This window comes from Phalaenopsis equestris, unplaced genomic scaffold, assembly GCF_001263595.1.
Source record: "Phalaenopsis equestris unplaced genomic scaffold, ASM126359v1 Scaffold000496, whole genome shotgun sequence".
NCBI lineage: Eukaryota > Viridiplantae > Streptophyta > Magnoliopsida > Asparagales > Orchidaceae > Phalaenopsis > Phalaenopsis equestris.
In genome coordinates, this window is record NW_018164936.1 from 82,375 (window position 1) to 95,966 (window position 13,592).

The 13,592-nt window shown below is 34.8% G+C and overlaps 1 protein-coding gene across 2 annotated transcripts in view; it reads right to left on the reverse strand.

The window, feature by feature from the left end:
• The window catches only part of LOC110028162, a 37,153-nt gene extending 23,956 nt beyond the window's left edge, over positions 1-13,197 (reverse strand). For both annotated transcript variants that reach the window (XM_020729904.1, XM_020729903.1), the window contains exons 1-5: positions 12,841-13,197; positions 12,682-12,744; positions 12,550-12,605; positions 11,717-11,810; positions 11,463-11,523 (exon numbers count right to left, since the gene is read on the reverse strand). In XM_020729904.1, coding sequence (XP_020585563.1) covers positions 11,463-11,523; positions 11,717-11,810; positions 12,550-12,605; positions 12,682-12,744; positions 12,841-13,020 — 454 coding nt within the window. In that variant the 5' untranslated portion in view covers positions 13,021-13,197. The remainder of the gene's footprint in view (positions 1-11,462; positions 11,524-11,716; positions 11,811-12,549; positions 12,606-12,681; positions 12,745-12,840) is intronic.
• Positions 13,198-13,592: the final 395 nt, after the last annotated feature.

Here is a 13,592-nt window from a genome sequence, read left to right on the forward strand (position 1 = left end):
TTCCCTATAGAGGCAAGCCCCTATAGTTAATTATATCCCAAATGACGGGAGTCACTTGAGAAAACTCTCGATAATGATCAATGGTTCTAGTCTTCAAGAATTCAAGGTTTAGGTTTTCAAGGTAGGATGAGGAAAACCAAGTGGAAATGGCTCAATGCGGAACACTTATTTTTAGGAGTCCAAAGGAAGGAGGAGGTAGGGATGTCACTGATCTGAGGAGAATCCCCAGTGACTTCCCAAACTATCCTACTGTGTGGCTGCATTTTTAGAGATAATGTTATTTGAATGTTCAATCCTGCCAATTTTATTATTTGAGACTTACACTTGCATAATACCTGATTATGCAAATAGCCCGCAGAGAAAGGAGAGTTTACGTCGTACCATACAACAACCTCAGAACCTAAAGCGAGTTAGGACTTCGAAAAATGGTTGTACAAGAGCCTAAAAAAAGGAGTGTGAGGATTTATACCACGCTAGACGAGCTACCTCGAAGTCCTATGTGTTATTATTATACTAGGAAGAGATAATGTTGAAGAAGATCTTGTTGCTCGCTCTAAACTCCTCGTCCTGCTGCCCACAAAGTTGGTTTCAAGCTCTTGTCGTCGCGATGGCTCCAGGGTTTAAGTGTTTGAAAATTGTAGTTTATGTTTCACAGTTTTGATGTCAGTATTTGGTTTTGCATACAGAATAATCAAATTACAGGTAACTAAAAGATACTTGAAAGGTAAACTACAGTAAATTAAAATGTTGTAGATAAACTGTAAAAGCGTACCTGGGCATCTGCTACTGTTGCATTATTAATGCTGCGAACGTATCATAATTTGCAACATATTTAAACATATTTGCGAAAATAAATAAATACATAAAGCAAGAAAACCCAACATGAAAGTCATAAAAAAAAAAAAAAAAATAGTGGAAAACATAAAATGAATAATAAAATCAAAGAATTAAATAAAAAACCACATAGTTAAAATAAAATAGAAAGAATTTTTTGAAAAGGATTTAGAAAAATGTCAACAACTCGTACAACAATCAATAACATGACTAAAAGATGAAGATATATAAAACCTCAACATATAGTCAGCAAAGCCAAATAAAGATGATCATGATGCCACATATTCTATAAAAGAAAATAAAATACGATGAATGTGATCACACCTTAAGCTCGGTTCATCATAAACCATAATAAAAATTTTAGCACCTTACATTCCAGAACCTATATCTCTATAAGAGTTCTGTAAGGTATGATCACATGGGGCGTATCTGAATGTGTGAAATTCTCTTGTTAGAGAAACATAAATTCTTACGTATTTACATATATGACACCAAAATAATCATATTTATATGCATGCTACTCAAATCTTTAACATCAAAAAAAGTAAATAACTATTGATAATCATATTTATATGCATGCTTCTCAAATCTTTAACGTATTTGCATATTTATATGCATGCTATTCAAATCTTTAACATCAAAAAAAGTAAATAACTATTCCCGCCTACTTCTCCTGATCCCTCCTCTGCCCGTGAAGCGAAGCGATGCTTCGCCCTCCTTATTACTGTCATGAACAGGCAAATGGTTGTGCGTGTGTTGTTGGAACGAGAGAAAGGCATCACATAGCAAGACAGAGGCTCCCTTGAATCACTTCTTCGACGGTTCTGCTCACTTGAAGAAGAGATACGGGAAGAAGATTGCACGGCTTCTGCTCCTTTGGTTCTTCGGTGTTGGCTTACGATAGTAAAAAGAAAGAATCGCTAGTGCTGCTCTTTGTGGCTTCTCCTTGGCTTCTCACGTTGCTCTAGGGTAGGTAAAGAGAGAGAGAGAGAGAAGGAGGTAGAGAGAAAAGTCTTTCTTGAAGTCGACGTGATTGACGATGTAAATTTTCAAAGTAATAAAATCCTCTGCAACTCTGTGGACGTAGTTAATCTGACGAACCACGTAAATCTGTATGTTCTGATGTGTTTCTGTTTTGTAAATTTTCTCGTTTCAATTTTTTGCTTTCTTCGTTGATCGTTCTATATACCACAACAATTGATATCAAAGCTTTGATTCAGATATGAGAAAAGACGATGTCAGGAGATGAGATGAAGGTTTCAGAGATCGAGAACTTTGATGACACAGATTTTGGTTATTGGAAGATGCAAATAGATAACTACTTCTATGGTAAGAAACTTCATCTTCCGTTATTGGGGAAAATACCGGAAAGAATAAATGAGGCTGAATAAAATTTGTTGGATCGACAAGTTTTGGGGGTTATTCAATTAACTCTGTTGAGGTCCATTTCACACAACGTCATCAAGGAAAGAACGACTACAAATCTCATGACACCCGAGTCAGATATGTATGAAAAGTCATCAACGAATAACAATGTATATCTGATGAAAAAGTTATTCAATTTGAACATGGCGGATGGTACATCTGTTGTACAACACCTGAATGATTTTAAAACTATCATAAATCAATTATCGTCAGTGAAAATTGAATTTGATGATAAAATACGTCATATGTGCACTGATCTTGTTGGTTTCATTGTCAAATAGCTGGGAAGCTATGAGTATGAATGTTAGTAATTCTGCAGGAAAATCCAAATTGAAATATGATGATATTTGGGATTTGATTTTGGTTGAGGAAGTGCGCAGGAAAGACTGCAGAATTCTCAGTTTCGAGTTCAACACTGAATGTTGATTCTCGAGGAAGAACACTGGACAAGAATTCAAATAGAGGACGATCAAAATCAAAGCACAGAGGCAGGAGCAAGTTAATGTCTGGTCAGAAAGCAACTTGCTGGAATTATGACAAACTGGTCATATAAAGAGAAACTGCAGAAATCCTAAGAAGACAAAATGGCAGCGCAAATGTGGTAACTGAAGAAACACAGAATGCACTGCTGCTGACAGTTTATAGCTCTGTTGATGATTGAATACTGGATTTAAGGGATTCTTCCCATACAATTTTTCATCAAAAATTGATGCAAAATTATGTCAAAGGTGACTTTGGGAAAGTATTTCTAGCATATGGAAAAGCTCTGAACGTGGTAAGAATAAGAGACATTGATATTGTACTTCCTAACAAGAACAAGTGGACTCTGCATAAGGTTAAACACATTCCTAGACTGAATAAGAACCTCATTTTTGTTGGAAAACTTGATGAGTGTGGACATTCAGTTGTGTTATAAGATAGCACTTGGAAGGTTAATAAAAGAGTTTTGGTACTAGCTCAGGGTAAGAAAACAAATACGTTATATATGACTAATGGTTTAATTAACAGTGTTGATACTACCGTTGCAGAGAACACAACAGAGTTGTGACATTGCAGACTTGACCACATGAGTCAAAAGGGTATGAAAGAACTTTAGTCCAGAGGCAAGCTGTCAGAACTGAAGTCAGTTGATCTCAACATATGTGAGAGTTGTATTATGGAAAAATAGAAGAATGTCAGTTTCTTGAAAAGTGTTAGGACGCGAAAGGCAGAAAAACTGAATTTAGTATACACAGATATGTGGGGACCTTCTCCAGTGACATCTCTTAGAGGCTCGCGTTAATATGTCACATTCATCGATGATTACAGTAGAAAGTTATGAGTTTATTTCTTGAAGCATAAATTTGATGTATTTAATATGTTCAAGACTTGGAAAGCCGTGATTGAGACAGAGACAGACTTAAAACTGAAATGTCTGAGGTATGATAATGGCGGTGTAATGAGCGGACTAGAAGCATTAGATTGCACGCTACCACCTACTTTCTGGGCAGAAGCAGACAACACTGCAGTTTACTTGATCCACAGAGAGACATCTGTTTCATTAGACTGTAAATTGCATGAGGAGGTCTGTAGTAGGAAAAAGGTCAAATTTTCTCATCTTAAGACTTTTGATTTTCTTCCCTATATTCTTATTAATCTTGATGTTCGTAGAAAGCTCGAGTCTAAGTCAAAGAAATGTTATTTCATTGGCTATGGAGACGGGACATTTGATTATCGTTTCTGAGATGATCAGGATCAGAAGATCATAAGGAGCAGGAACGTGATTTTCAAAGAGAAGGTTATGTATAAGGACAAGTCCAGTACAGTTTCTAAAACAACACAGCAAGAACCTGAGTTGGTAATGTTTGATGATCTACCAGAGGTCACAGTGCAAGACAGAGATGCAAGTGACGAGGAGAGTGGGTCCGAGGCACTCATTCCTATTATTCCACAATCAGCTTTCCACTCCTACAGCTGTAGTTCGCAGGTCAAAAAGGACTAGACGTTCTCCACAGCATCACTCTCTAACTTTGAACTACATTCTGCTGACGAAGGTGGAAAACCACAGAGTTTTGAAGAAATCTTGCAAGATAAAAATTCGAGCAAGTGAGAGCTAATCATGAAGAATGGATTCCCTGCTACGGAAGCATACTTTCCACTATAGAAGAAGACATTACACAACAAATGAGTGTAACGGATGAAGACTTGAGTATAATGGCATTAAGAGGTACAGGACTAGATTTGTTGTAAAAGACTTTCAACAGAGGCGGGATATTACCCATGTAGTGAGAGTTATAAGCAGATACATGAGTAACCCAGGAAAGCGTTTGGAGTTACAAGACTATGTTGACGTTGATATATCGACTAAAAGTGTTATTCTTGAGAAACTGAGGTTGTGCTCAACTTCAATTGGTCTTCTAGCTTGAAGACGGGGTTTTGAGTTGCAGAGGTGGTGGATATCAGTTTGAGGAGAAAGAATGATGCCGCCTGTGTATCAGTCTCCAAGTGGGAGATTTGTTGAATGTGGAGCCCTGTTACAAAAAAAAAAGGTAAATAACTATTCCCGCCTACTTCTCCCACTCCCTCTGCCCACGAAGCAAAGCAATGTTTCTCCCTCTTTATTACTGTCACGAACAGGCAGATGGTTGTGCGTGTGTTGTTCGAACGAGGGGAAGGCATCACATAGCAAGGCAGAGGCTCCCTTGGACTACTTTGGCGGTTCTGCTCACATGAAGAAGAGATACGGGAAGGCAATCGCACGGCTTTTGCTCCTTTGGTTCTTCGGTGTTGGCTTGCGGCAGTAAGAAGGAAGAATCGCTAGAGCTGCTCTCTGTGGCTTCTCCTTGGTTTCTCACGTTGCTCTCAGGTAGGTAAAGAGACAGAGAGAAGGAGAAGAGAGAAAGGGGTAGAGAAAGAAATCCTTCTTGAAGTAGACGTGATCGACGGTGTAAATCCTCAAAGTAACAAGCTCCTCTGCAACTCCGTGGACGCAGACTGTTTGTTGAACCACATAAATTTGTGTGTTCCACCGTGTTTCATCTTTGCGAATTTTCTCGTTTCAATTTTTCGCTTTCTTCGTTGATCGTTCTATATATACCACAACAGAAACCACCATCACTATCTTTTCAAAGTGAGATACACATTACGAAAGTGTGATAAATGTAAATATCAAACTTTGGGTGTTAGATATGTAAACATATGAGAATTGTGTATTGTGTAGTATGTAAATTAAACTTCCCTTCAAGGAAATTCATCTATTTTTATTAATCTAAAGCACTTCTCTGGCCAATCAACAAGTTTGAGCAACAAATAATAGAAAAGGTCATATATGCAGCGTACTAATAAGGTTATCATATTTTAAAAACAATGCTAGAGTTTAGAACAAAAAAAGATAGAATTACATGATAAACATGTGTGTAAATTTCAGTTTTTTTTGTGCAAGCATGCCAGATTAATAACATTCATTCAAAATATAAGTGATTGAAAGCTTTTGTAGATAACATTTATAAGGTTTAGTGAAAAAAGTGCAATATCCAAGATTTTTATAAATTTTATTGATCAAAAAGAAGCATTAAGAGAGGAATTTTTTTCCCACGTCATATTAAAAGAAAAGAACAAACTAGTCCAGTAATGATAGTGGAAGAGCTGCAAATGAACAAAAAAAAATGTAACAAAGCACTAATTAATCTAATAATGCATAAACCATAATCTAATAAGTATTTTGCATGCAAAAATACATTGTATTCATGAGATAGTATTGAAAGAATGATATGCTAGGCTACTTGTACAACATAAGAAGATTATATTTACAATGTTCTAGTATGTTTTAGTATTTTAAAATCAAATTTTAATTTATTATTATTTAATATTTGGATTATCTTTATTTTGAACAGGATAATAAAATTTAAGGATTTTTGTAGATTTAACTTTTAAATCTAATTTGAATTCATCTGGTTAATAACTCTGTATTTATAAGTAGCAGTTAAATGAATGTTATCTAAATTATTGATTAAATGAATAGAATTGAAAAATTCCCTCTCTTTTTCCTCCCCATTTTTATAACAGCTCAAAACTGCCAGGTTCTCTATTCCTCTCGGTATCTCTATCTCACAAAATTCTCTCCTCACAGGTTGTTACAGTACCTAACAATGTGCTATAGTGGCCTTACATTACTCAAACATGTGCTACAATAATACCATGGCAATTAATTCCTAATCCCTTGTTTCTTCGCTCAAAATGGAATAGAAAAATTCCCTCTCTTTTTCCTCCCCATTTTTATAACAGCTCAAAACTGCCAAGTTCTCTATTCCTCTCAGTATCTCTATCTCACAAAATTCTTTCTCCTCACAGGTTGTACAGTGCCTAACAATGTGCTATAGTGCCCTTACATTACTCAAACATGTGCTACAATAATACCATGGCAATTAATCCCTAATCCATGTTTCTTCGATCAAAGGCATCCTCTCTTAACTTCCTCAATATGTAATAACTCAAAAGCAATCAATAGTCAAAAAAGAATACAACAACAACAAAAAGCCTTTATGCCACTAAGTGGGGTCGGCTAAATGAATCCTTTTCTCCATTGCATCCTATTGAGTATCCTATTGAGTGTCATATTTCCTATTGAGTGTCATATTTTCATTTAATTCTAATAAATTAAGATCATTTTTATACAATATGCCCAAGTCTTTCTAAGTCTGCCTTTGTTTTTCTTAATATAAATCGAATCTAAAATATCTAGTGTCCTAACCGGATCATCATATGGTCGACGTTTAATGTGACCAAACCATCTAAAACGACTCTCTCTAATTTTGTCCACCACTGGAGCTACACCAACCCTATCACGGATATATTCATTTTGCATTTTGTTTGTAAGTGTAACGCCACTCATCCAGCTAAGCATTCTCATCTCGACAACACTGAACTTTGTTTTATGCTTCTCTTTTAAAGGCCAAGATTTAGCACCATAGAGCATTGCAAGTTTCACCACTATCTTATAAATTTTTCCTTTCAGTCTAAGCAGTACTTTTCTATCACACAATAGGCCCGAAACATTCCTCCACTTCAACATCCGAAACATTCCTCCACTTCAACCAACCAACTTGAATTCTACTAACAACATAGCCACCTATATCACCATCACTCTAACTCAAGATATCTAAAGCATTCACACCTTTTAATAATTTGGTCACCTATAGTTACAACTCAGTCATTAGAGCTACTACTACTAAAATTACATTACATGTATTCAGTTGTAGTTGTAGTTCTACTCAAACGAAGGCAACGAAGGCCTTTAGATTCCAATGTAGACCTCCATAAGTCAAGAATTTCCTGGGCTTTTTTTCTTGTCTTATCCACAAGAAGGATATCATCGACGAAAAGCAAACACCAAGGTACATCATCCTGTAAATTTCCAGTAAGAGCATCCATAACTAAAGCAAAAAGATATGGGCTTAAAGCCGATCCCTCATGTAATCCAACTAAAAAAGATCAAAAAAGAATACCAATATAAAATTCATCATCATTGGTTTATCATAAGATTGAAATCAAATTAAACCATCCTTTGTATATGAAAGCCAAAATTTCTAATGATATTTGCATCTAAACTTCACCCACACAAATCCATTTGTTACCATTATCAATCTACACCACCATGTTATAAAGCCAAGAAAATTTACTTTTGTAAGTGCATAAATCAGGAATGGGCAATACATCAAAAACATATAAAACTGCCTATAGAGCAAAAAAATATTGACTGTTCATTTTGGAATCAAAATTATGAATTTATTAACACATTTCCTCAAGTATATCTGCATTTGAGAATCAGTTTCAAAACAATCAATATTAATGTGTTTGATTCTTATCGATATTCATGAGATGATTGAGGAACTCATGAAAAACATCAATGCCATCAAGATAGCTGTTATATGATCAACTAGTCCATCACAATCCAAAGCCACCTCATCATTATGAAAAATTATATAATATACCAATCTTCCAAACTCCAAATTTCAGAAACATATAAAAATTCTGTAAGTTCACATTTGTGTCACTTCCACTAGTTCCAAAATTAAATACCTGTGATAGGTTGACTTATGAAAATCGCTATCATGATGGTGATCCAATAGGAAAGAATGTCATCAATTTATTAAACTTCTGAGTATTCAAAGTAATTTAGAATCTCTTAGAAACTTTCCAAAGTTTCTACAATAATCCAAAGTGTTCCTAAATGAAATTAAACAAATATTAACAACAAAATAATCAATGGAAAGGGTCCAAGCAACAAAAGATTCAAATTTCAAATTGCCAAATAAGATATCTCAATCTTATTCACATTTAGATATTGCTCATACAAAAGAAAAAAATTCAGGTAGTGTTATCCACAGGAACATTTCAGTCTTCCAAAAAAACATATTTGATGTCTAATGATTCTTTCTACTATTAATAATATTCATAAGATTCCAAAAATTTTAAAACAAGCAAACAAAGAGGGAAAGTGAAGAGAAGCAATGACAAAAAAGAGAAAAAAATCACGGAAATGATTCCTTGAAAGACAAATATTGTCATTATGTTATTATGGTGACATACTATCAATTTGTCTTCTAGATTACATCAATTCTCCTTGTATGCTAAGTCCTCATGGCATACATAATCATTCATAGTGGACCAATTCCACTTTGTTAGAAGATCCACGTGGCAGTTTGTCCTAAGATTTTTAAAAAACTTAGAGACATTCGTTTAGCTGGTTTTAGGTAGGGAAGAGTGAATCCCTTGACCCTATAGTGTAAGTAGGTGCACACTCCTACACAATATACAGCCAAAGACTCCCTCCAATCCACTTGCAAGGATTTGGAAACCAAGCCTACCTAAAGAGATGTTGGATCATTATGAAATCCAAACAGGACTCATGGACTAAAACTAAAAATGAGTGATATAAGAAAAAAAAAACTATTAATGACCGATTAGCCACAAGGGTAGAACTATTCACTTGCAAAGAGATAGCAATACAATAAGTAAAATTGATGCTAAATTTGCAAAAATTGAAGAGCATGCTGTACTAAATGGCTCAACTGCAAAAATAAATATCCCAAAAAACCAAAAAATATAAAATAAAATTGCTGCATAAGTTGTGGCAACGACCCTCAAAGTCCTAAAGACATTGATGAAAAAAACAAGAAGAGAACCATCATAGATGAGGAATGCCAACCACTACTAAGACATCCACTGATTTTAAGCTAGACGCCAAATTAAAAATGCCTGCCATTAATGGTGTACGCTTATAAGGCGAACAATTGATTGGAATTCTTAGAAAAATACATATACTTTTACAAGTACACTAATGCAAAAAAAAAAAAAACTATTCTATTATTTGCATGGCTGAATATATCAACCAACATAAATATGTGAACTAATTTAGAAAGATATCAACCAACATAAATATGTGAACTAATTTAGAATCCTTTGACTAGGATCAAGCTTGAATAAATTTGGCACAAATTAACAGCTAATTGAAGCCTAATTTTATCCAATAACAACATATTTATGTGAACTAATTTATAATCCTTTAAGTGGGATCAAGCTTGAATAACTTTGGCACAAATTAACAGCTTATCGAAGCCTAATTTTATCCCACAACCATGAGCAAAAAGTATATGCAATGACAGAACCTAAAACAGTGATATGAGCAATCGGTTTATATACCACTAAGTTCATGTGACATGCATTCTCACTCAGCATCACGTGTCCTTAAACTTTTAGATCATTGGTATTCTAATTGCACAAATTCATAAAAATTATCGTTAAATTAATTCATTTTTTACTTAAAATTAAGTTAATTAATAGGATATTTAAAAGTAAAACTCATTGAACACAAACCAAAGAAGAAATTGTTGAATGGAATCCACACGTAATAGAGTCCAATAGCAAACTAGCAATTAAATCATAAACACATGCAATGATCAATCATTCAATAGAAGAAATTCAAGGAGCTTTAAATATTTTGCTTGCTTTTAGACAATTATGGTCACAAGGCACATAAGACAGCACAGACCAACCCACTCTTGAAGCCATTGGCTAGAATATTTTATCCCATAACCATGAACAAAAAGTATACGCAATGACGGAACCTAAAATAGTGATATGAGCAATCGGTAAAATATGCCACTAAGTTCACGTGACATGCGTTCTCATTCAGCAGCTTATGTCCTTAAGCTTTTAGATCATCCTTATTCTAGTTGCACAAATTCATAAAAATTATCGTTAAATTTATTCATTTGTTACTTAAAATTAAGTTAATTAATAGGATATTTTTAAGTAAAGTCATTGATCACAAACCAAAGAGGAAATTGTTGAAAGGAATCCACACATAATAGTCCAACAACAAACTAGTAATTAAATCATAAACACATGCAATGATCAATCATTCAATAAGAGAAATTCAAGGAGCTTTAAATATTTTGCTTGCTTTTAGACAATTATGGTCACAAGGCATGCAAGACAGCGCAAGCCAACCTACTCTTGAAGGCATTGGCTGCAACCAGCTAGTAAAGGCAGCACACATATTCAAAACAAGAAAGAAAATAAAGGGAAGGAATTAGCCAACGAAAGAGTTTGTATGAAGACCAATAACCACATTATGTCATTATGATTACAATCTTCCAATTTGATTTCTATATTAAAACCAGCTGTGTAAACCTCTAACACATCTAAACTTAGTCATCTATAGTGACCATATTCTAATTTATTAGTTGATTGACATGACAGTTTATCCTAAACTTGTAGTAAGCTTGTGTGATCTCATATTGCTTTGGGTAGTATTTAGTTGGGAAGAGTGAATCCCCAACCCAATAAAATAAATAGGTGACACAAGCACCCTCACAAAAAACACACAAAGACTCACCAATTTATCTTATAACCACATTTTTACAAATAAGGATTACACGCATGTTATTTGGATTATTAAGTGAATATATAAAAATTAAAACATTGCATTCCCCCTAATTCTCTCCCATCTCCTTTCTCTAATGGTCCTCCCCCACTTTGAAGCCATTGTAACTTAGTCATTTATTAACTTATAATTATAGCACATAACCTAACAAATGGCCAAACATATGAACATCTCACAAAAAGCTCCCCACAACAAAAAAGGAATAATAGAAACAGATTGATATGGCACACATGTAAATAACAAAACGTGTGAGAAAAAGGTTCTATGTTATACTTACAATGGTGAGGCATGTCCAAAACTTTAGCCATCACGCCATGCAAATCACTCCCGCTATACCTCTGTAACATAAACATTAAGCAATGATGTTATCCCTTACATGATACAAACATTAATTCTAATCCAATGCATCAAATATTCTGTGCCCTAAATTCCCAGCTAAAAACAAGCTTCCGAAGAAAAAAAGAAAAAAAGAGCATTATGTTAACTCATACGGAAATAATCATATATTAACAAGGATACTCTCACACTTACCAAATGTACATCAATCATTGGAACTTCAGTACTCTTTCGATTCAAAACCAAAAGCCATGGAATATAAAATTTCTCATTTCCAACTTGAAATGATCTGCAACATCATTTCCAATTTAGAGCAACTGAATTTCACAACAAAAGCTCATAAATGATATTATGCTGTACCACACATGGCATTTTATAAAAGTTAGGATTTATATGTAGCTATCTGAACCTTTACATGATATAAATTAATAAATATTAAGCTCTAGTTGAAGCTCATAAACGATAGTAATGTACCACCCATTCTAAGTTCTTGTTGAAGCAAAGCAAACATTGCTAGAAATTACACTAGAATGAGGATGGCCAAAAAATTGCTCAATATGCAACTCAAACAAGTATACATGATGAACTATGGATCAAAAAGATGGACCTTATTTTTTTATAATAAGGATTAAGAGGTCCAAAATGTTGAAAACACCAATATAGTTTTATTTTGATCTCTGACATATGAAGAAAAAAAAACCTAAAAAATTATGCAGAATCTACAATAATAGGATATCCTATGCCTACCATCGTAGAACAATCTATACTGAAGCCAACAAGCTTGTCTCAAAAAAATAAAAAATGAAACTCTAAAAAGAACATTGATTCTAAATTTCAAGGATTATCCTGGACTGTCAGTCACTTTGACTCATGGTTACTGCTACTTTATTCATGGTTATTTTGATTTTTTTTTTTTATGTTTCGTAAGGGACTCATTCTATAAAAAGATTCAATCATTCAATGCAAATGAGCATTCGGACCACAAAAAACTATCAACGAAATTTAGAAGACACGAAGATAAATCTCACATTTTATACGGATCAGCACCCGTGAAGCCAGTGGGCTTTGCAATCGGCATCAAAACCTGTTGTTGGGTAAAGATGATTAGAGAATCAACACGAACAACGAAAACCCTAATCAAGAAACCGGAGGCACACTACCTCGCGATTAACCGCAAAGATTGGACAGTGGCGTCCAATCAAATCTTGCCATACCGTTCTTGACTGCAATTATAAGTAGCAGAGATATGCAATATGATAAAGGTACGACAATAAAAAAAAACAACAAGGTATAGAATGTTCTTGATTTTGGATTCTCACTCCGTGGTATTGGCCCGCCTTACTCATCGGAACGATCTCGCCCGGCCTGTAAGCGAGAGAAGTGGAGGCTAGAAGCGTGAGGAAGGAGAAGAATAGAATGGATTTAACATGATCGCAAAGATGTCTCCTCATGGCGGCTATCGCTCGCGGAATGGTAGAGATAAAAAAGATAGTCGGCATGAAGGATTATGCTCTAAATCAGTGAACAACAGTGGGATCGGCAGTCAGTGTTCTGTGCATCAGTACTTCTCTCTCGTCTAAGGATTTCGTCGCGTGAGCTCGTCGATGGCAACTCTCGCAGGTTGCAACGGCCATGTTGAACCTCTGCAGAAACGCAAATGTATAGATTTACATACCGACCACCCAATTCCTGTACATTTGCAGAATTTTTTTTTCTTACATTTATACCACCCAAATCTTTAGTTTCACAAAAAAAACTATCAATTTAACTTTTCAAAAGAGACTATAAAAATAAAAATTCACCAATTTTATGCATAGATAATACTCCCCGTGTGTGTAAAAATAAAAATTTTGGTGTTGGATATGTAAATAAACAGGAGTTAAGTTGTATGTATATAAATCTTAATGCCTATTAAGTGAGCTAATTTAAGTTGATAAAAATTTTAAATTGAATTTACATGCATATCACACAATTCTTAGGGTGTGTTTGGGGCAGCTTGAGCGTTTCAGGATAAGTAAGCGCGGCCCGCGGGCCGACTGCGAGGTTCAACCCGCGACCTGCGTTTAGTGTA